Source organism: Cucurbita pepo, chromosome LG17 (genome assembly GCF_002806865.2).
Source record: "Cucurbita pepo subsp. pepo cultivar mu-cu-16 chromosome LG17, ASM280686v2, whole genome shotgun sequence".
Classification (NCBI taxonomy): domain Eukaryota; kingdom Viridiplantae; phylum Streptophyta; class Magnoliopsida; order Cucurbitales; family Cucurbitaceae; genus Cucurbita; species Cucurbita pepo.
Genome location: NC_036654.1, coordinates 2133746 through 2157934, shown reverse-complemented (window position 1 = coordinate 2157934; position 24189 = coordinate 2133746). Strand labels below are relative to the sequence as shown.

The window sequence follows — 24189 nt, the reverse complement described above, 5'->3', positions numbered from 1 at the left end:
TTTATCGATATTTTCCATAGACATTTTGTTCAAATCAAAATTTTTCTAAAAAAAAATATTAATGTTAAGTAGATTGTGTCAAAACTCTAGAAAATCTTGTATTTTTTATCGAAAATTATTATTCAATTTCATATGATAATAAACGGCAAAATTTATTTAAAATTTGTTAGAATTTAAAATCAATCAAAATCCTAAGAACGGATAAAAAAAGATGAAGCTACGATAGAGAAAAAAAGTTCAATAATAAATATGTTCGTGTGTGTTTCAGTAGTGACGATGGTAAGAACGAAATGTTAGAACATTATATCGTTAAAATTCGTGTTTAAATGGTAATTTTAAAATGATGAAATAACTAATTTTGCATAATTTTTGTTATATAAAAATATTGTTTAATTTTATATAGTGATAAAAAGATTTTTTTTACTCAAAATTGAATTCTAAAATTAGAGTCATTACAGTCATTATAAACTCTATTAAACAATCGAGCATCTCAAATACAAATTATTTTGTCTGTTATGTATTCTCGTCAGTCTCACGGTTTTTAAAACGTTTTAGTAGGGAGAGGTTTCCACACCTTTATAAGGAATGTTTCGTTCCCCTCTCCAACCGAGGTGCAATCTCATAATCCACCTCCTTGGAGGCCAGCGTATTCGCTGACACATCACTGAGTGTCTAGCTCTAATACTATTTGTAAAAACTCAAGTATTCGGACCATTACGTATCATTGTCAACCTCATAATTTATAAAACACGTGATTTCTACACCTTTCTAAGGAATGTTTATTTTCCCTCTCCAACTGATGTGGGATCTCGCAAGCTTAATTATATGCTTGGTAAAACCTTATTCATAATGTCCAATGTCCAGAATTTAGATAAGGATTCGAAATTCAGATTCGACGGTTGACGATCCCGTCATTTCTTGCATCCCCAAAAATATAACTAAATTACTTACTTCTCGTTTCAAAGAGTGAAGACTATACGAGCGGAATGTAATAATTAGATAGGAGAAGGAAAAAGAAAAGAAAAAAAAAAGATGGGATTTTGTTGCACATTCAATTCACAACACACGTGATATAGTCGGAAAGGGAATTGATGATGATGATGGTTTTTTCTGTCACTTTCTCTGAATTTCTGATAGCTTTTAATTCATCAACAGATATTGCTCCCCGGATTCAAAGGGACCTCTCTCCTCCAACTCCAACTTCAATTCCCCATAAAACCTAAATTTTCAAACCAATATTTATAAAAAATATGTTAATTATGGACAGTTTTCTACGCCCTTATAAAAAAAATATTCTGATCCTGAGATCGTGATCTTGCATCATCTTAATAAAGTTTTTATGAATGAAAAAAAAAAGAAGAAGAAAGTTAAGTGAAATGTAGTGTAGTGGGGGTATGGGGAGGCCATGTTTGGTCAAAAGAATTAGGTTAATTGGGTCCGACTAGAGATCATGTTTGCTCACTTCTTATACGACATGTTGGGTCCATTCTCATATTTTATAATGAACTTCCAAGCTAATCCTCTCATTTGGGGTGTACCTTTGGGACATTATAATAGGGACGATAATAATAAATAAAAAGTATTTGAACAAAAAAAAATCGAAAATGATGATGAAACCCTAAACCCTGAAAACCTATGTTCATAATTCGTTGTCTTATAAAGATTTTAAAGACTATATACTCATTTTTCCAAATGATATTCGGTATAGAACCTTTATAAGTCGAGGCGACAAGCAAGTTGATATCTTTTTCTAAGCATGCATTCTAATTGGTCATTGTTTAATTAATACCACAATTTTTGGTACATAGTAGTTTGGTTTATAGAAGTGAATGATATTTTATAATATAGCACAAACCATATGGTCCATTTCATAGACAATATGTCCTCTCTTTATTTAACAATCAATGAAAAAACCACTTTGTTTGTTGTTTTTAGAGACTCGAAATAATGGAAGCCATGCATTATATGAAGGTTAAAATTAAATAAGAATGGAGTTTTTTGAGTGTTGAGTGAAGAGCCGACAGAAAGGGTTTAGAGAAGGATGGTTGAAGAAGGTGGGTGTAGGCTAAGTGGTGTGCTCGAGGTCGTGGGCGTCCAAAACTTTGAGTACCTGATGACCTTAACATTTTCTTGCGACATGATCAAGTTACCCATTTATCTTTTAAATAGAGTTCGTCGAACAACCACTCCTTAATTGAGACATGATTCCCTTTTTGGAACCCTCGATCAAAATACACCAATTATTTGATTTTCAAATATCTTATTACCCGACATCTTAAACAAAGCCTTCCATCAAACGAATTTTAAAGTATGTTTTGAAGTTAAATCTATACCCACAAACCAACACGTGTCCTCACTCATATTCTTCTTAGAAAAATTTGTATAAGGTCATCTAATGTCGGATTGTTCCAAGCTAAATATGCATAATTTTGGTGTTCTTATTATTGAAATGCCGAAAAGAAAGATTCGCCTTAATTTCCTAATCATCATATTCTTAAGATTACTCTCGTTTAGTTGTTCAGTTCATTCGGATTCAGACCTCAGACATTGTTTGATACCAAGATTTGAAATATTCTCTATTTTATATATACGTTCAATAGCATATAATTTGAAGCCAACACGATATGATATCTATATTTAAATACTTTTTCCTGTCACTTGTCTCTCCCTTCATACTCTATCTCTTTCTCTATCCTTACTTTCACTGAATCCTATGCATTTTCTAAAATATTCTAAATTGGTTTATAATTTTCAATAAAATTTAAATTTCTTTTATTTGAATAGCATGAGTTACTTCTCTAGTATGTTGCATACGAACGTAAATGTTATGATATGGTATGCACTTCTTTCTTTCTTTTTTACTTTCTGTAGTCAAGTTTAGGAGTATGTACACAGCCTGCCTAGCGGGTTCCTACACGTATACGTGAACTACGTGTATAGAAGTAATTTGCATCAAACCCTATCCAACAAAGAAAGTTAAATCCAAGGATTAGTTATGAAAAATATGTCCCACCATGAACCATGTCACATATGATTGTATTTTTCAACTCGAATAGCAAGATCACACACTAAGTATTTTAAAATACTCAACCTATGTTTAACATGTTTTCGGTAAAAGCAAGAGCCCATGTACGGATGACGGTGTTAGCAGAGAAGGTCAAGGAATCAAGTCTTGCTAGTTAGTTTTTTCTCACTTAAGTCATAATCTTTATATTACGGTAGATGAGTGACATTTTCTAATGATTGTAACCTATCATTGGTAGATCACAATAATTGAGATGACTATCTGTGACGGGTACATGAATGAATCGTGGCTACATTTGAATGAGAGCGATCCTAAGGATAGGATGACTAAGAAAGGTTTAAAGGAGTTAAAAGTCGCTACCTATACCAATAGCGTGCACCTTCCTTTTTGGTGACTCAATCATAGGAACTTCAAGATCAAGCTATTGTAGGAGATTGTCGGGTAAAGATAGCGACTTTCAATTTCCGACATCCCCTAAATGAGTAACGTTACCATGTTGTAGGAATTGTCAAAGATTATTAGAGCTATTAAGTGTCGAATCCAAATTCTAAATTTTGACGCTTTTTCTTGAAGCTCCCTTCCTCATTAAACTAATCGAAGCCCATTATCTAACATTAAACAAATCGAACATACTAAAAAGAGAGACATCATGTGCAAACCACCTAATTTGCCTCGAATCTTGCATAAGCTTCCATGTTCTTTTTAATTTATTTCAATACCTTTCACTAATGTTCTTCCATTATTTTGTACTCCCAACATCCATCTGTCATGTCTTGTTCGAGTAGTTAAAAGGTTGTCAAATAGCTATATATATTTTGTCATCATTTATTTAATCCTAAAAACCTCGCTTAACCTACTTAAAGTAATTTACACGTGTCCAAACTTATAATTCTATCCATTAAATTCAAAAAATTTATACGTGAAAAAAATTAGGTCATGCAATTTAAAATTGTCAATGAATCAATCATCGGTGGGAGAATAGACCGAAATATTTCTTATAAGGGTGTGAAAATCTCTCCCTAGTAGACGTGTTTTAAAAACTTTAAGGAAAAACCCGAAAGAGAAATCTCAAAAAAAGACAATATCTGCTAGCAGTGGGCTTTATATATTAATGAAAGTTCGAGGTTAAATTTTAATTGATAAACCCTAAAATTGAGCTAACTTACTCTTGACCTAAATTTTACAGAAATAATTGAATTGAAGAACTCGAACATTTAGTTGTAATTTATTTTTTTATAAAAAAAACGCTTAACCTAATCCAGTTCATGAACAAGTATAGTGATTGATGGAGAGAAAGTCCAAACTTAATACCTTTTAATCAAAGTTTAATTATAGATATAAAAGGGCTTCAAGAACATTAGGACACTATTTTTTAATGTATACACAGCCGACTAAATTCTGGCGTGGCATGTGTTTGGATAATGATTGATCAAGAGTTAAAATCATTTTTTAATTAAGCCATTTCATTCCACCTTTCAAAAAAATTCCCCTAATTTTAAATTTGAAATATAGAATCAAGATGCCCAAATTTTAAAAATACAAAATAATTTTTTTTTTTAATAGCTCAAGTCCACCCCCAGTTGATATTGTCTGTTTTAGCCCGTTATGTATCACTATCAACCTCACGATTTGCCCAAATTCACCACTAGTTAATATTATCCGCTTTGGCCCGTTACGTATCGCCTTCAACCTCACGATTTGTCCAAACCCACCACTAGTTGAGATTGTCCGTTTTGGCTTGTTACGTATCGCCATCAGCCTCATAATTTTAAAACGTGTCTACTATGGAGTGGGTCTAACCCTACTTCAACTAGTACCTCGCATCTAGATCCTTACTCCGACCAGTGTCTCGCACTGTTTAGGGATTTAAAACGCATCTACTATGGAGAGGGTCTAGCTCTACTCTAATCAGCGCCTCTCACCTAGGCCCCTACTCTGACTAGTGTCTTGCACCGTCCGATGATTGGTTCTAATACCATTTTAAAACGTGTATGTTAGGTAGAGGTTTCTACGTCCTCTCCAACCGAGGAGGGATCTCACAATTTGTAGTAATATTTGAAAAGTAAACCTTAAATAAATCGAAGAAAAAGGTTAGTTAAATTGCCCATTAAAAACCAAGCTACTTCTTGTCCTTCTTTCTTTTTCCACCCTTCCACCTCAGCTGCCACTCATAAATTATATAAAAATAGAAAGATAAAGGGAAAATTTGACATATAATTTTTTTTTTCTTTTTGGAAACAAAATTAATATATAGTTGATAAGGCTTAGAGGGTATCCTAATTATATAATTATGTTAAGTTGAGTTCCTATCTGGTTGGAAGTGTCCATTATCTAAGGGAATGTTCTAATTTTAACATTATTATACATTATGCTAAATACTTTAGAATATGAAAATATATAAATATAGAGTCAATTATAAACTAAGCTCATCTAACTTTATAGAATGCCAAAATAATAATTGAGTTCCAAAGTGTATAGATATAATATTATAATTGGCATGCTCTATTGCACTATCAAATACACATTCATTTACAAAATTAATACCCATATAATAATTGAGTTCAAAAAGTATATACATAATAATATATATCATCTATTTTTAAACTTATAAACTTATATATCATCAATTAATAATTTATATTATTTAGAAAATTCCTTCAATGATGGGCCCAACAAAATAAATATTCCTTCAATGATGGGCCTATTGGACCAACTTCAGCCCATTGACTAACCATACTCACATACGAGCACACCAAGCCTTGTTTTGTTGGATGATGAAAGTCTCACGTCAGCTCATTTAGAGGATGATCATGAGTTTATAAACAAAGAATACTCTCTCCATTGACATGAGGTTTTTTGGGGAAGCCCAAAGCAAAGACATGAGAGCTTATGCTCAAAGTGGACAATATCATATCATTGTGGAGAGTCGTGTTCGTCTAACATGTTTTACGTCGTCACCGACAAGATCCGAATGTTTGAAAGGTTTGGAAAAATAATTCTTAGATTGCTAACGAAACGAGATGGATATTCTAATAGGAAACGACAACTGGCGATAATTTGAGCAATTTTGAGGAACGAGAGCAAACGTACTAGAATCAAAAAAAGCGCCGGCTAAGGCCAACCAAGTAAGTTGCCCTATAGTCATTTGGTTATAATTGTGTGTTGTATGATTACACGTGCTCTTGGCTTCGTACATGTCATATGCACGTATATGCAAACTGTTATGAAATGATATGTTTATGTTATGATACGTGATTGTTATGTTGTATTTGATGAATTGATATGTTTAAGATATGATATGTTGAAAGCATGCTCAGGATATGTTATGTGACTCTTATGATATATGATATGTGCAAGATGTGAATTGTTGCGTTTGGAAGTATGAAAACGTTATGATATGACAGTAACATGAATGATATGATATGATTGACATGCAAAATGACGAATTGACATGAAATACAACCCCGATACATGCATGGAAGATATGACAAACGATATGATAAAATTGATATGATATGATATGAAGGAAGACGCTAGCGAGGTTGTAGTATATGATAATGAAAATGGAAAAATGTTGAGATCTCATGCATTATTGTGTGTTCATGCTCGAGATAGGAAACCACTCTCCTTCACGATAGTACGAACGTGTATGCCATGAGATAGGAAAACGATCATTATGTTTACCATAATGCTGCCATGACGGTCGCTATTCCTAACAGATGTCTGACATTAATATCTACCAGAGAATGTTCACCCGACGAGAAAGAGGCCCAGGAGGTGTGCGAACCGACTAGTGGGTCCATACTCGCACGTGTGGACCGTGTGTAGGGAAATTAAGTAAACATCCAATGGCCCGTTTAGGATAATCGCCACAGGAAAATAGATTGTTATGATAGGTCTCATTCATGAAATTGTATGTATTTGCATTTAACCCCGATAAGGAGATCGCTTACTGAATATTTCTTAAAATACTCAAGCCATGTGCTACTTTCATTTTTCAAGTAAAGGCAAGGCCACCCTATACGGCTGATAATGACATCACAATTAGGAGACCGCGACACATGCTTAGCGTAGTTTCGTAATTTGAATTTTAGATGGTAGGTTAGTATAGGTTAGTTGCATTTTCATTTAGTAGGATATAGGTTAGTATAAAGCATGACCTTATGTTATTTCTTGTTATTCCAATATGCATTATTTTATTTAAAGGCCTTCGAAGAGATATATAAGAGCAAGATCACGCTTTTATTATAAAGTTTTCAATAAAGCATTAAACGTCATGATATGTATACAATAACGACTTTAGGTTAAGTAGAAAGTGTAGTATATGTGACCAATATCTCGATCTAAAAAAAAAAAATCAATAATTGTTTACCTTCCGTATTAATAAGGGTATAGCCAATTTAAATGCTAATAATATCACTTTCCTTTACAAAAACATGTGGTACTTGGTCTAAGTATTTATTTCTCCATAATTATAAAAGTTAATAGAGGCAACCTTCAATAGTTTTTTTTTTTTTTTTTTTTTTTTTTTTTTTTTTTTTTTTTTTTTTTTTTTTTTTTTTNGGTAAATTTGAGAAAAATAAATCATAAAAAAAAAGTGAATTTTAAAATAACTCTAGACCTTCTCTATAGTCGTAGTCGTAGTCGTAGTAGTAGCCGTAGTAGTAGTAGATAGTAGCCGTAGTAGTAGCTGTAGCCATAGCAATAGTCGTAGCAGTAGCCATAACAGTAGCCGGAGGATATTAATGAAGGTGTTTTTAATTTTTTTCTTTTTTTTAAAAAAAAGTTGAAGAGTATTAATGAAATTTTAAAATATTTAGAAAAGAGTATTTTTAAATATTTTTGAAAATTAAGAAAAGTATTTTTTAAATAAAAAGTTAAAGGGTATTTAATTAATGATAAATGTATTTTTTAAGTGTTTTTTTTTTTTTTTTTTAAAGACTCTTTTGAAAGATTATTATCAAGAACTTGAAAGTTTCCAAATTTAAATTTTTTTATTATTTAGCTACATTTTTTTTTTCTCAAAAATCTTCTCAACTCACTATAAATATTACAATACATGAATAAGAACCCATCAAGGAACTCAGCTTCTAACATCCCCTTTTAAGTTCTTTGATCCTTAACTTTCCATTTCTTCCTTCAGAAAAGATTGGTTCGAAGACGATGAAGGTGGCGGTGGTCGGAACAGGGATCAACGGTCTGGTTTCGGCTTATGTTCTATCAAAATCTGGAGTAGAAGTTGTGTTGTTTGAGAAGGAAGATTGTAAGATTGTAAGCTTGGATAATGGCTTTGATTTGGAGCTCAGCTCCATGGTCTTCAATCCAGTAATCTCTCATCCTCTCTTTATTTTTGAGCATTTTGTGAGCTTTTTGGACTTGAATCTCTCATGCATGCTCTTCATTGCGTAGGTCACATATCCAAACATTATGGAGTTTTTAGAGAGCTTTGGAGTTGAAATGGAAGCTTCAAATATGTCAAGACAATGGAGGAGGCTATGAATGGGGTACTCAAAATGGTATTCGAAGCCTATTTGCACAAAAGAAGAATACTCTCAATCCATATTTCTGGCGGATGATTCGAGAAATAACCAAATTTAAGGATGAAGTTAAGGAGTATGTACTACCAATATGGTTATTGGCTCCTTATACATACACCAAACTTGTCTTAAACTAACTACGATGCTAAATTTTGGTTGTTTGGTGTATAGATATCTTGAAGTTATGGAAAACAATCGTGGAATTCATCTAGATCAAACGTTGGGACAATTTCTCGAGTCGAGGGAGTATTCCGAATTGTTTCATACGGCTTATCTCGTGAGACTTTTTCTTCTTATCAACTTTATGAATACAAAGTTTTTGTAGATATTGTCATCTTTCTGCTTTTCCTTTTTGGGTTTCTCCTCAAGGTTTTTAAAACGCGTCCGCTAGGAAGAGGTTTCTATATCCTTATAAAAAATGTTTCGTTCTTTTCCCCAACTGATATGGGATATGAGGCCCAGCGTCCTTGCAGGCACTCGTTTCCTTCTCCAATCAATGTGGGACACTACTTCCTCTCAAGGTTTTTAACACGCGTCTGCTAGGGAGAAGTTTTCACACCCTTATAAATAATGTTATGTTCTTTTCCCCAACCGACGTGGGATCTCACAATTCACCCCCTTTGAAGGCTAGCGTCCTCATAGGCACTCGTTCCCTTCTCCAATCGATGTAGGACACCCCAATCCACCCTTTTTTGGGGCCGCGTGCTCTTCTCCAATCGATGTGGGAAGCCCCAATCCACTACCCTTTGGAGCCTAGTGTCCTTGCTGGCACATCGCACGATGTCTGGCTCTGATATTATTTGTAAGAGTCCAAGCCCACCGATAGCAGATATTGTCTGTTACGGAGAGGTTTCTACACCCTTATAAATAATGTTTAATGTTTCGTTCTTCTCTGCAGCCGATGTGGGATCTCACAATCCACCCCCTTCGCACCTAGCGTCCTTGCTAGCACTCGTTCCCTCCTCCAATCGTTGTGGAACACCCCAATCTACCTCCTTCAGGGCCTAGTGTTCTTGCTGACACACTGTCTCGAGTCCACTCCCTTCGGGGCTCAGCCAACTCGCTAGCACATCGCCCAGTGTTTGGCTCTAATATCATTTGTAACAGCCCAAGCCCACCGCTAATAGATATTGTCCTCTTTAAACTTTCACTCTCGAGCTTCCCCTCAAAATTTGCTTGTAAAAGGTTTCCACACTCTTATAAAGATTTCGTTCTCCTATTCAACCAACTTAGGATCTCACAAATTTTGTATAACAACCCATTTTTCTAAAATCTAAGACCAATGGAATGCATTACTAAACACATGTTCATAATGTTCATAATGTTTCTTCAGGCTCCAATGTGCAGTTCAATTTGGTGTCACCCCATAGAAAAAGTTCTCAACTTTTCAGCTATCTCAGTTCTTTCATTTCTTCAAAATCATCATCTGCTTCAGGTGATTTTCACACCACTTTTTTCTTTCCCTTTTTAATCTTTAGGGCTTATCAATAGCCTTTTTGGCCTTGTTTTCTTTGTAGCTATTTGGACATCCACAATGGCTTACCATTAAACGGAGTTCAGAATCATATCTAAACAAGGTGATCCTTGATTATAAGTGCTTTTTATTAATTTTCTTTTGTGTTTTCCACCCTTTTTCACCTTCAAATTGGTGTTCAAAACATCAGATTCAAAAGGCTCTTGAGATTCAAGGATGTCAAATAAGAACTTCCTCTAAAATTCATTCAATCTCATCAACCATGAAAGGTGAGCAATTGAAAAGATGAAGGATTCTTGAGCTGTTTTAGTTAAAGATTTTGAACATTTGATATAACGTTGAACAGGGTGCATTATAAGCTACGAGGCCGATTCTCAAGAAATATTTGATCAATGCGTGCTAGCAATTCCTGCCGCTGATACTCTAAAACTATTAGGGAATCAAGCAACCCCAGAAGAAGTAAGAGTACTTGGAGCCTTTCAATACGTTTATAGGTAAGAGATGAATATCAAGCTCAAATGCTGCTATGATATCACTTGTTGTACCTATGCCACGACCTTTAAATGTTATGATACTAATTGTTGTACCTAAATGCTACCACCAAAATGTTATCGTACTCAATTGTTGTAGCGGAATGCCACAACTAAAACTGCTTCGATACCCAATTGTTGTAGCGGAATGTCACAACAAAAAATGTTTTGATACCCAATTGTTGTAGCGGAAGAAGAAGTAAGATGGATCTCACTCACACATCCACAAACAGAAATTAAACAAAGATTTACGTGGTTTGGACTCCTGCATCCATGAGTGGTAGCCAATCACTCTAACCAAAATGTTTACAATGTGTATCTCTCACACTACAAAGTTTCTCTTACAAAATTCCTCCTAATTGGGTATCAAAGCATTTTTTGTTGTGGCATTCTACTATAACAATTGAGTATCAAAACATTTTAGTTGTGGCATTTGGGTACACCAATTGGTATAGAGTGTTTGAAGGTTGTGACATTAAGGTACAACAAGTGGTATCAGATCATTGGAAGGTTGTGGCATTATCGCACAACAACTTCAAAATGCATATAACTGTTATATTTTTGGTGTATTGGCAGTGATATCTTCCTTCATCGTGACAAAAATTTGATGCCCCAAAATCAAGCTGCATGGAGTTCATGGAACTTTCTTCAAAATACAGATAATAAAGCTTGTTTGACATATTGGCTCAATGTACTTCAGGTTGATATTTTATACGGTTTAGTGATGCATGAATCTAATATCATATATGTATTAATTTTATGTGCCTAACTTTGGAATGAATGTAGAATCTTGGGCAAACGAGTCCTCCCTTCTTTGTAACTATTAATCCAGAAGAAGAGCCAAAACATGTCTTGTTTAAGTCCTCAATTGGTCGCCTAATTCCATCGGTTGCTGCATCAAAAGCTTTAAATGAGCTTGATAGCATTCAAGGGAAGAGAAAATTGTGGTTTTGTGGAGCATATCTAGGTGAGATTTCTTGCTTCCAACTTCACTTAAGTAAAAAAAATTTATCTCGGTTAGCTAAAAGGGAAGAGAGACGGGGACAAGGATTATTGTGAGATCCCACACCATTGGAGAGGAGAACGAAACATTCTTTATAAAGAGTGTAGAAGCCTCTCTCTGGTAGAAGCGTTTTAAAAACCTTCCGAGGAAGTCCGGATGGGAAACCCCAAAGAGAACAATATCTACTAACGGTGGGCTTGAGCTGTTACAAATGGTATTAGAGCCAGACACTAGACGATGTGCTAGCGAGGAGGCTACACCACGAATGGGGTAGACACGAGGCGGTGTACTAGCAAAGGACACTAGCCATGAAAGGGGTGGATTGGGGGGGTCCCACATCGATTGGAGAAGGGAACGAGTATCACCGAGAATGCTGTTCCCTGAAAGAGGTGGATTGTGACATTTGGGGGAGGAGAACAAAGCATTGTTGTGAAAACCTTTCTCTAGTAAACATGTTTTAAAAACCTTGAGAAGAAGCCCGAAAGGGAAAGCCCAAAGAGGACAATATCTACTAGCGGTGGGCTTGAGCCATTACAATTATATTCTCTGTTTCCATCGGCACCCAAATTCCCGCTCCGCCTCATTCGATGCTATGCTGATAATGCTGCTTTTTCTTTTCTTTTTTTTTTTTTCAGGTTATGGCTGCCATGAAGATGGGTTTAAGGTAATGAATATAAGCCTTTTTGGATTTGGATAACTCATTTGAAACTTAAATGAAGTTCTTCAACACAAACATTTGCAGGCTAGCAGCCTGATAGCACAACATATGGTTGGTAAAAGTTATACTCTTTTGAGCAATCCAAACCATATGGTGCCTTCTTTGCTACAAACTGGAGCTCGTCGTCTAGTCACTACATTTCTTGCTCGTTATATATCTATCGGATCATTAACGTAAGTTATATACATTCTAATTATGTCCCATAAAAATAAATCAACAACTAATTTTGGTTATTATATATCATATAGTATAATGGAGGAAGGTGGTAGAATATTTACCATTAAAGGAATTGATGATAAATTCCTTCCCAAGGTTGTTTTGAGAGTTCATAACCCCCAATTTTACTGGAAGGTATGAATTGTTTTGATATTAATTATGATTAGAGGAATGTTTATTTAGTTTCAAATTCTTCAAAGATTTTGTTTTGGCTTACAGATTATGACACGAGCTGATGTAGGCTTGGCTGATTCATATATCGATGGAGATTTTTCTTTTGTCGATAAAAATGAAGGTCTTCTTAATCTTGTTTTGGTGAGCTTATATTTTTTAATAATTACCGAAAAACGATTTGCATGGGATAAAGTAATCATGAAAGTCTGACCAATTTATTTCGTACTATTTGTGTATAATACTACATGTGAAGTCCCACATCAGTTGGAGAGGAGAATGAAAACATTCCTTATAAGAGAATGGAAATCTTTCACTAGTGAGCGCGTTTTAAAACCTTAAGGGAAAGTCTAAAGAAGACAATATCTGCTAATGATTTGCTTGGGCTGTTACAAATGGTATTAGAGTCAAACATCGGGTGGTGTGCTAGTGAGGACGTTGGGCCCCGAAAGGGATGGATTTTGAGGTCTCACATCGGTTGGAGAGGAGAACGAAATATTCCTTATAAGGGTGGGGAAACCCTTCCCTAGTGAACGCGTTTGAAAACCTTGAGTGGGTTTTGAAGTCCCACATGGGTTGGAGAGGGGAACGAAACATTGCTTACGACGGTGTGAAAACCTCTCCCTAGTGGCACGTTTTAAAACCTTGAGTGGACTTTGAGGTGTCACACCAGTTAGAAAGGGGAACAAAGCATTCTTTGTAAGGTTGTGGAAATCTCTCCCTAGTTGACGCATTTTAAAACCTTGTGGGTTTTGAGGTCACACATCGGTTGGAGAGGGGAACAAAACATTCATTATAAGGATGTGGAAACCTCTCCAGTGTACGCATTCTAGGGAAGTATCTGCTAGCATTAAGCTTGAACTGTTACAATATACTCGTAATACTCTTTCGTACTAATGTCTATTACAGATATTCATAATCAATAGAGATGCAAACTCATCGGTTACAACTATAAAGAAGAAAAGGTATACATATTTGTATCGATCCTTGAAGCGTTTTGTTAAACTATTAAGAACCCGTTCGATATGACTTCAAAGTGTTTTAAATCAAACACATTTGTTTACATTTTAGGGGATGGTGGACGCCTCCATTACTCACAGCTAGTATTGCATATGCAAAGTACTTCTTCCAACATTCTTTAAGACAAAACACTATTACACAAGCTCGTAGGAACATCTCTCGACATTATGATCTAAGCAATGAACTCTTTTCTCTCTTCTTGGATCACACAATGACATACTCATGCGCTATCTTTAAGGTTTCTATCTAGACAGACAGACACTATCATCCTTAAACATTTAATAATGTGTTCATAGCTAATTTTTGTGTCGTGTTTTTCTAAACATTTTTTTTTAATAGAGGGAGGATGAAGATTTAAGTGTTGCTCAACTTAGAAAAATTTCAATTCTTATAGAGAAGGTAATTATTTAGCTTAAATATTAAATTCAATTATTACCATATTTTAGAATTTTTTGTTCATTAATTAATTTTGATAATTGGTAGGCAAGAATTAATAAGAATCATCACATCCTAGAAATTGGGTGTGGTTGGGGAAGCCTTGCTATTGAAGCTGTGAAACAAACTGGATGTCGTTACACTGGCATTACTTTGTCTGAAGAACAATTCAAATATGCTGAGAAGAAAGTCAAAGATCTGGGTCTTCAGGTAAAAATATGCAGTAATTTGAGTTTTACCTCTATCGAAAATGGTTCGATAATGGCTCCAGAGTAAAAAATTGTTAAAAAATATTGATCGTAACTCAGTTTTCTCACTTGATGCTTCAAATGCCCTGAATAGGATTTTTGCATTCAGGTTTGGATGGTAAGGTCTCGTGTAATAGCTACAAGTTATTTTAGGTTCTCATTTTAGTCTTAGTAGAACCTCGAGTGAATATAGCTATTAGACCAAAACGAGAAAAAAAAAACTTTTCTAAACGGGTATGTTAGGTTATGGACGCTGATGCTTATTTGTAGCTCAGTCAATGGTTATACATGGTAAAATGATGTACAGTAAATATAGTAAAATTATGTATAGTAAATAATTATATACGGTAAAAAGTTATATTCGTTCAACTATACAAATATATATTCATATAAAGTAGATGACTATATTTGGTAAAATTATATACCGCAAATTGAACTGTATATATATTCTCTGCTTTGAAAATTTATTTTCTGCTTTCTCGGTATATATATATTGGAAGTCTAATTAATATATACTTTTAGTCAATATTTCTGTTAGCATTTTCTTTCTGCATTCTCTGTATTCTTACAGTGCGTACTTCAATCATTTTAGCCAATATTCTTCCTTGCATTTTCTCTTTCCTATCCTTTGTGTTCATCTAGATCGAGTGTGTGTTGTTGTGCGATCCTAGCCTAACACTCATTCCGTTCATTAACCATTCATTTCGGTCAAACTTTTCTTTCAGGATCAGATCAAGTTTCTTTTTTGCGACTATCGGGAATTGCCAAATAATATCAAATACGATAGCATTATATCATGGTGAGTGAGGGAAAGGAAGTCATTTAGCTATGTTTATGAACTTGTTTGATTCTTTTTTATATATTCAGCGGGATGATAGAATCTGTTGGTCATGAGTTTATGGAAGATTTCTTTGGTTCATGTGAATCAGTATTAGCAGAGAATGGTCTTCTCGTTCTACAGGTTAGAAAATTTATAAATGCATGAATTTTGGTGAGCATTTACGTTGATTTCATGTAACTTTTGGTTCGTGTTAGTTTATATCAATACCGGATGAGCGTTACGAGGAGCATCGACTGAGTTCCGACTTTATGAAGGAATATATATTTCCAGGAGGATGTCTACCATCAATAAGTAGGCTAACGACAGCCATGGCTAAAGCATCCAGGCTTTGGTAAGCAAATATTAGCCTAAGTTCACTGCTAGGAGATATTGTAGTCTCGTGATTTTAAAATGCGTCTACTATGGAGAAGGTCTAGCCCTATTCCGACCAATGTGTATGGTATTGTTCACTTTGAGCATAAACTCTCGTAGCTTTGCTTTTGGTTTCTCCAAAAGACGGTCTCATACCAATGGAGATAGTATTTATTACTTATAAACCCGTGATTAATCATTTAATTTGCAGCGTGGAACATGTGGAAAACATTGGTATTCATTACTATAAGACATTGAGGTGTTGGAAGAAGAATTTCATAGAGAATAAGAGGTATGAAGCCAAGTTAATCAGTGTGGGTTGGTTCATATTGAAGTTCAATCCCTTTTAAGGCATTGTGAATTTTGTTTGTTTCAGCAAGATTCTTGAACTCGGTTTTGATGAACGTTTCATACGAACTTGGGAATACTATTTTGATTATTGTGCTGCGGGCTTTAAATCTCGGTGTATGAGAGATTATCAGGTACGGAAGAATCTTAAGCATCTATACTTTTTAATTCTTTTTGTTGTTTCGACATATTTCGATCATGAGCCTCATCCAATAATTATACGTCAACATATGCAGATCGTGTTTTCAAGACCGGGTAATGTTACAACTTTCACCAATCCATATCAAGGAGTACCTTCAGCAAATTGAGTTTGGTTTTACTTTTTTACTTTGGCTACTGTTATTTGAAATAATTTGGTTGGATTTGGCACAAAAAAAAAAAAAAAAAAAAAAAAAAAAAAAAAAAAAAAAAAAAAAAAAAAAAAAAAAAAAAAAAAAAAAAAAANAAAAAAAAAAAAAAAAAAAAAGGTGAATAAATTGCATCTAATTACATAACATAGCCTATTCTACACGTGGCCCACTAGATGATCTCGTTAACATACCCCTTAAACCTAATTACGGGTAAGTGCACGCCCATACAGCTAAAACAAGTAAAAAAGAAAGGAACGAGAATTATATCTTAAGTGTAGACATCTATATATTATATAACTCGAGAAGTAATCTACAATCATACGAGTATACAATATGCATGAGGGTCCACATAAAATTATAATTAAGTAATATAATACACATAATACTTTCATATATAACACGACGACGAAATTCTTTAGGAGTACATACATGTTTTAGGCATTTCAATCCTATTCACAACACATTTTACATCATGGTATCTTGTAAATCATATACATGATCATAACAGTCATGAACGAGTAAGTATATATAGAAGCACATGCATCAAATAATCGTACGTCATCATTAAAAATTAATAACACATACATAAAAGTCATAACATGTCTTAGTTAATTTCATCCAATCTAGCTCGTAGACATTCCAACAGTAAGTTCACTTATAGCTGAAGTTCAACTTAGTGCTCGTAAGCTCTCTTTGGTTGACGTTCCTAACTGCAGCCTTACCTAATTACTCGAATCGTAATCTAGCCTTAAATAGTGAAATATGCTACTAAATTGCCTAAAAGATGAGTTAGACTGACATACTTAATATGGTCTAGAACATGCTGAAATGGCTGAAATAGCTGGAAAAACCTTGAATCGGTCCAAAAATGGCTGAACAAAGGCTGAAAAACTCGAATCGAGCTAAACCAAAGGTGAATTGGAGTCGAGCTGACCACAAGCCAAGGTGAGCTGAACACTCAGTCCACCGAAGCTGTTGAGCTACTAACGAAGCCATGGCTAGAGGCGAGTCAGATGCTCACTGACAACTTAAGAGGTGAGTTAGTCCTAAGTCACAAGCTCACAAGTCTCTACATTTGAGCTAGTGTCGTCATGGACTTAGGCCTATGTTTCACAAGGACTGAGGCATGGACGAGGGTTGCTCGTTAGGCGAGTCATCGCATAGGTTGGGTTGGATTGGGTCGTGCATACACCAATGCTGAATGCACGTGTGGGCTTAGGCTTCTTTGCTTCATTGGAGACATGTATGGGTTGGATGATTCATTCCGAACCCGACCTATGGTAAACTAGGGGAGGCAGCAACACTAGGGTTCTATGACAAAGAAGGAATCAAAGGACGGTGTTGCACGCCGCCAACCGTTGGAGGGCGGAGCACGGTGGCCGGAGTAAGGGAGAGAGAGGTGGCTGATTGAGACATTTAAAACCAAATGCCTTCTTCTTTCCTAAACCCTAATTGACTTAATCAAACCCTAAAAAATCAAGTCCCTTCGATCCCAAATTTCTCCAAATACTTGAGCTTCCTTCGTCGAGGACAGGTCCAGTTGAGCTCCTACTAATTAGAATTAGAACAATTCACAATAAAATTATCAACAAAAACCATTTCAAACTAGAATATAAAATAAAATTCAACAAACGAGAGACATAAATTATCCCGAGTAATCTCGGAACTTAACAATGTATCTCAAGCATTATAGGCAATCAATGCCAAGAAATAGAGTAACATAGACCAGTCTTGAGTAATGTTTTATAAAACATTTATTTAATTGAACCATTCTTGAGATCATTATTTTTGAGACTCACCAACTAACCTAACTGTGGTTGACAAAAACAGCAACAGTTTGACATGTAAATTGAAAAACTAATATAGCTACATGTCTAAACTANAAAAAAAAAAATTTTAATTTTTTTTTTTTTTTAGAAAAACTTAAAACTCAGGAACCCTTCAATTTTTGACAAAAGAGAAATCAAAGAGGCAAGAAATTCAAAGAAAATGAAGGGTTTTGATTTTATTTAGAGACGGACGGCGGCGATGAGGAGTCGGAGCTTGGTGGAGCGCCGTGTCGGTGCAGGAGTTCACGGGCCAAGGCTTGAAGATCGCCTTCTCCGGCCACAGTGGACAAGCCGCTGCTACCGCCGCCGCCGCCTCCTCCACCCCCGGTAAACTGGCGAGGGTCGAGGCGCTGCTGTGGCAAGACCCAGGCAGGCTGAGCCATTGGGTCAAAGAGGGACGACAGGTCGTAAGTGGCTGGCAGGGAGGGGGGGGATGGCAGGTCTGAGATGGAAAGCGGCGGTAGCCCTTGGAAACTTGGTGGTGGAGGTGGAGGTGGCGGGTTTGGTGGCGACGGCAGTTCCAGTGATGCTAGTTGGGCTTGGAGGTACGACAGCTCGGCTTGCAAACTCACCACCTGCAAAGTTTTTAATTTACATATTAACATTATAAACATTTAAATTTTATTATATTTACTATTATTTTCACATAAATTATTATGAAACTACAAAAATAGATCAAAGTTTAAAAAAAATACAAGGACTAAAATAAATTTAAATATAAACTAATTTAACTACACGACAAAAATAAATAAATTTTAAAATACATAACTAACATATAAATCTTAATCATAATGTTTTTAAATTTCATAATTCAAGTAAAGAAATACATGTCACTCCTTTAGTATTATGATAAACAATAAAATTAAAAAATTCAACTAATTAATATATTAATATATATTAGGTTTAAATTAAGCATAAATAGAGTTTTAAGATGAAATAAATTATTGAGAGTAGATTACACTCAACTAAAAATAATAATAAATAATAAATAATAAAACAACAAAATTAAAGTGGAAATTGAACTAGTTTTAGCTTTTTCTATTTTACTAGAATTCTTTTCAAATATATAAAAATACCCTTAGGGCTTGTTTAACGCCAAGGTTCTTTTTTATTTTTAGAAACAAATATTAGTAAAATTAGGTATTTTTTATTGTGGTTTAAGCTAAAATAATTTTTTTAAAAAAATGGAAATTATAAAGTATTAAAATTAATTTTATTTCATCTCAAACAAATATTTACCAACCATACTGTTAATAGTACAAAGATACTTACGTAGTAGGTATTGCTATATATGCAGTATACATACACAGATTAAAAAAATAGAAAAATAAAATAAAAATATTAAATAATAAAAACTATATAAAAACTATTTTTGGTTTTTAATTTTTAGAAAAGGTTCTTAAAAAAAGAAAAAGAAAAAAAAGAATAAAAGGGAACATATTTTGTTTTACTTAAAAAAGTTTCCAAAAAATCATTTAATTGATTATAAAATTGAAATTTTGACCAAAACTTATAAGAATAAAAATTGTAGAGAATATTATTTATAAAAATTATGATTTGGTTTAGAAGATACACTGACAGGAAGCTGAATATTGGGGGAAACGTAGGAAATGAGTGTTGTTTGTAATGAAAAGCTTAAGTTTAAGGCAATAGCCCGACCAGTTCCTTAATAACTGCAAATAATAAATAAATAGGCAGAAAATGCTTATTTGAAAAAAGAAAAAGAAAAAAAAGGAATTTAATTATGGTATATTACCGTGGTAACCGCCGGGGAAATGATTTGGTAATAATATAATAATAAATTAAAGTGGGAGGGTAGTAGAATTAAGTAGCTTTATCCTTTACCGATTGAAGGGTAGAGTAGGGTAGTATTTACTTACCTGTTGTTGAAGGGCAAAGATGTGAGAGACACAGCCATAGACAGGGTCTCGGAGGCGAGCCTGGGCCTCGTAGCAAATTGTGACCACGGCGTCGGGGCGCTTATGGAGAGGGATATGGAGGAGGAGCTTCGACACATTGCTGGCTCCGAACACCTTGTGGACAGCAGCGAAATGGGCGGCGCCTTGTTCCGAGTCGAAATATGGGGCGAATATGCACCCTGGAACGCACTTTCTTCGAAGAAACTTGCAGGCCCCACATGGCCCTCCCCCGCCGCCACTCCCACTCCCACTCCCCAGACCTACTCCTCCTCCTCCGCCGCCACTTCCGCCGCCGCTAGTACTAGGGTTGGCACTCATTTTTAAGGAGGAGATGGAGTGAAAAGGAGCAGAGAGAAGAAGATGAAGAAGAGGGCTTTTTAGGGTTTGGTGGAAATTTGTGGTGTTTGCACAAGAAATGTTTTAAATCAACTGGAGGACTTATAAAGAGCTAAAAACAGCAATTTTTTTTTTTTTTTTTAAATAAATAAATAAATAAGAAAGTCTTTAAAGCCACGCGAGAGAGCAAAGCCTTAACACCTACATTTAGCTGCTTGCGTGAAGCAAACATGCGATAAGCCCTATTACTAAATATTACTCTTTTTTTTTTCTTTTCTTTTTTTTTTTAAATTCTTTTTCTAGCTTGAAATCCCTCGTGAGTTTTTGGGCCTATAAAAATTAATTTATTATTATTATTTATTTAAATAAAAATCTGAATTTGGTAGGTTTGTCGACGTGTCTAACAGACTGTCTATTTTTTGCCACACTGCGTGTTTTAAGCTGCGTGGAGGGCAAAAGACGTCAACTTTATTTTCTTTTTTCTTTTTTATTTTTATTTTTCTTCATATGGGGTGAATTGAATATGACTCACCTTTTTTATTTTCATTTACTATAAACAGCCAAAAAGGGAAAAGAAAATAACATTTTTTATTTTTTTTTTATTATTTTTATTATTTTTTTAATATTTTTTAATATTTTAAGAGGAGAGGGCCAATGAAGAAGGTCAAAATAGGAGAAGTTCGGCGTTCAAAGTGGGGTCCATAAGACAGCCTGTACCAATTTCCGGACGCCACGTCTGAGTCGGTGACTACCATGTAACGGCCGGGTTATTTGATTACCTCACATTCAGAGTAAGGGCCCCACCCGCCGTTTAAACGATATATATGCATAATGTAACGTCTCTCTTCTTTTTAATTATTTATTTTATTTTACTTTTTATTACAATAATCAGTAAAAATATATAATTTAAGTCTTACCTTATCTACACTGTGGTTGACCTGAGTTCAACAACAAAATTCGCTTAAAAACTATAATTTATTTTTCTTAATTTTATATATTTTTCTATTTAATTAATTATTATTATTATTAGACTTAAAAGCAAGGTTGGCGACTATATGACATATTGATTGCGACTATTTGACCTAATCATTTTCTTTCTATTTAAATATAAAAAAAAATATAAAAAGCTTAGCCTTTATACACATGCTCCCCTAATTCTCTAACACTCTTCTGATCAATTTTAGGGATATGGTAAAAAAAGGTGTCAAATATAAATATAAAAGACATTTACAAGTAAATTAATTATATTTAATTTTTAAAATATATAATTTATTTGAAAATAATTATTAATGAATGAAAATTAAATTAAGAATTAGTTTAATAATTTAACTTAATAAAAATAAATTAACTAGGAATTATATATATATAATTGTAGTGAAAAATAAAAAAAATAATTAATTTCATCATTATCTCTGAAAAGGAAAAAGGAAAAAGAAATATGTAAACAGTTCATAACGGCGCATCACCGCGCTGTCCGGCTTTTGTCCAATCCGTGCGGTGTGAAGAGGAAGCAGTGACAGACATGTTGTATTCGATCCCATCAGATCATTTCCACGTGTCACAATCTCATGCCGTCAATTCCATTCTCTGATTTCATTTCGCTTACGTCATCGCACTCCTTTTATTTACGCCACGTCGCAACATGTGAAAAATCTCCATTTCTCTAATTTATCAAATATTAACAAAAATCTTCATATTTTATTTTTAAAATTAACCCCTAATTTTTAAATTTTTAAATTTTCAGAAATTAATTTTAAAATTATAGTTTACCTTTAATTTAAATTTTATTATATTTAATCACCGTCTCAATTTTCTAATATATTTACAGTAAATTGAAATTTTACATTAAAGTATTATTAAATTATTATTTTATTAACATATTTAGACGTATGAATGTCATAAATAATACGTCATTTGGAATAATTTTTTGGGACTCACGAGAAAATTGCACCCGAGCATTTTCTGGTGGAGGTTTTGAAACAAATTTCTAAATATGCAACAAGTCCATGACGAATATGTGTAATGAAAGCGTGAAGGCTCAGAAAGTTTGAATTTTTGCGACGGTTACTCAATAAAGTTGGTTTCCTTTTACTGTTCTTGAAGCTATCCCAATAGTTATGAGCCTCCATTTAATATCGATATCAGTACCCGAACAACTTACTATTATTGAAGTTAGACCAGCTAAAGTAGCTTTACGCCATAATTTAAGCTCATTATAAGGAAAAAACGCTTAACGTTCAAAATTTTAATTTTTTAAAATTTATCCAATAAAAACTCAATTTAAATAGAGAATAAATATAAATTAGTTTTGATTTAGGTATTATACATGAATTTAAAAAAATTGTAATCCTTTTATAAGTTTATGAGCCTATTATGTGTATTTTGTTATAATGTCATAATTTGTTAATATTAATTTTAATATTTTAAAACTTTTAAAAGATTAAATAATATTATATATTTCAAATATGATGGTTCAAGTGGTAAATTTTTAATCCTTATCCTATAATGAACCGAACTCAACCTAATTATAAAATATTTGAGTCGAGTTCGTTAGATGGTTCATGTCAATTATTCATTATTTTTATTAACATTTATTTATTTTTAAACATTGAATTAAAATTTGCAAAAATTTATTTGAACTCAACCCAAATCAATTAGGTTAGATGTTAGATGATCAGCACAATAGCCCAAGCCCATCAGATGTTATCTTCTTTGTGATATTATTGTTGGGCTTCCACTCAAATTTTTTAAAATGTTTCGTTCAACTCTCCAACCGATGTGGGATTGTGGGACCTTACAATCCACCCCCTTTGAAGCCCAACACTCGCTAGCACTCGTTACTCTCTCTAATCCATGTGGGATTATTTAGTATTTATCTAATGCTTTAGCCAACTATCCACTGCAACCAGATATTGTCCTTTTTGGACTTTTCTTTTAGACTTCCCCTCAAGGCTTTAAAACGTGTCTACTAGGGGAAGGTTTTCACACCCTTATAAACGGTGTTTTGTTCTCCTCCCCAACCAATGTGGGACATCACAGTTATCTATTAACGTATAGGATTAAAACGTTATAGTCTAAAATTCAAAGATTGAATCGATACAGACTAAAAATGTTTTTCAACAAAACATTTGAGATATAATAAATAAAATTCGCCCCACGAGTTCCACGAGTTCCCAAACCGTGTGACCAAAACCTAGAATTCATAAAGTATGGTCCCTAAAATGCATGTAAAAATAAAAATACTTTGGGTTATGATTACTTCCCCAAATTTAAGGGCTTAAGAAATGTGTATTAAATTAAACCATGTCGCCTAAGCAAACGGCAAATTCAGCTTCCAATATAGTTAATAAAAGTCAAATAAAAACTTCCAAAAATAAATTTAAAAAAAAAAAAAAAAAAAAAAAAAAAAAANAAAAAAAAAAAAAGACAATAATTTTTTAAAATTAATTTGAGTTTAATTAAATGGGAAAGGGGTCAATGAAATATATTTATTTAGACCCTAAACTAATAAATAATTAAATCTAACCCCTACATTTTTCATTTAGTACTTCAATAGTCCCTTTTGGTCAAAACTTTTTGCAAATATATTTATTGTGCATGTTTGCATAAAGGTCCCTTGGATTTTTTTATTTATTATTATTTGCTTTTTTTAATGCCAATTTGCTAATTAGTCCATTCCATGCATTAAAATGTGTGTTTTTGTGTAAATGGAAATATAAAAATGAAAAAAAAAAATCAAATTTCTTACTTTTTTAGCACAAATATATTTAATTTATTATTTTTCTTTGAATTATTAATTTTTTTGGATAATTAATTTAATTAGTAATTAAGCTTAGCG

General features: G+C 33.8%; 2 protein-coding genes across 2 annotated transcripts; one reads left to right on the top strand and one right to left on the bottom strand.

Moving 5' to 3' along the window:
- Positions 1 to 1187: 1187 nt before the first annotated feature.
- On the bottom strand, positions 1188 to 20439 carry LOC111778219 (LOB domain-containing protein 18-like). The gene is made up of 3 exons (XM_023657913.1): positions 19977 to 20439; positions 18148 to 18671; positions 1188 to 1200 (listed from the first exon to the last, which is right to left on the bottom strand). Exons 1-2 carry the CDS (start codon positions 20331 to 20333, stop codon positions 18273 to 18275), a joined length of 756 nt encoding a protein of 251 aa, XP_023513681.1. The 5' UTR covers positions 20334 to 20439; the 3' UTR covers positions 1188 to 1200; positions 18148 to 18272.
- LOC111778218 lies at positions 8189 to 16288 on the top strand. The gene is given in 24 exon segments (XM_023657912.1): positions 8189 to 8350; positions 8435 to 8502; positions 8504 to 8638; positions 8734 to 8839; positions 9896 to 9997; positions 10080 to 10139; positions 10227 to 10305; positions 10383 to 10530; positions 11143 to 11266; positions 11353 to 11533; positions 12205 to 12233; positions 12312 to 12460; positions 12536 to 12638; positions 12723 to 12818; positions 13584 to 13639; positions 13746 to 13932; positions 14034 to 14093; positions 14178 to 14339; positions 15103 to 15176; positions 15245 to 15338; positions 15413 to 15549; positions 15781 to 15861; positions 15946 to 16051; positions 16154 to 16288. Coding segments are annotated over 24 exon segments (2571 nt in total). The 3' UTR covers positions 16226 to 16288.
- Positions 20440 to 24189: the final 3750 nt, after the last annotated feature.

Excerpts from the sequence above, each read along its gene's own strand:
- LOC111778219 (XM_023657913.1), bottom strand. The coding sequence starts at position 20,333 with ATGAGTGCCAACCCTAGTACTAGCGGCGGCGGAAGTGGCGGCGGAGGA. Across the intron at positions 18,672-19,976 it reads TCTTTGCCCTTCAACAACAG|GTGGTGAGTTTGCAAGCCGA; the intron begins GTAAGTAAATAC and ends AAAACTTTGCAG.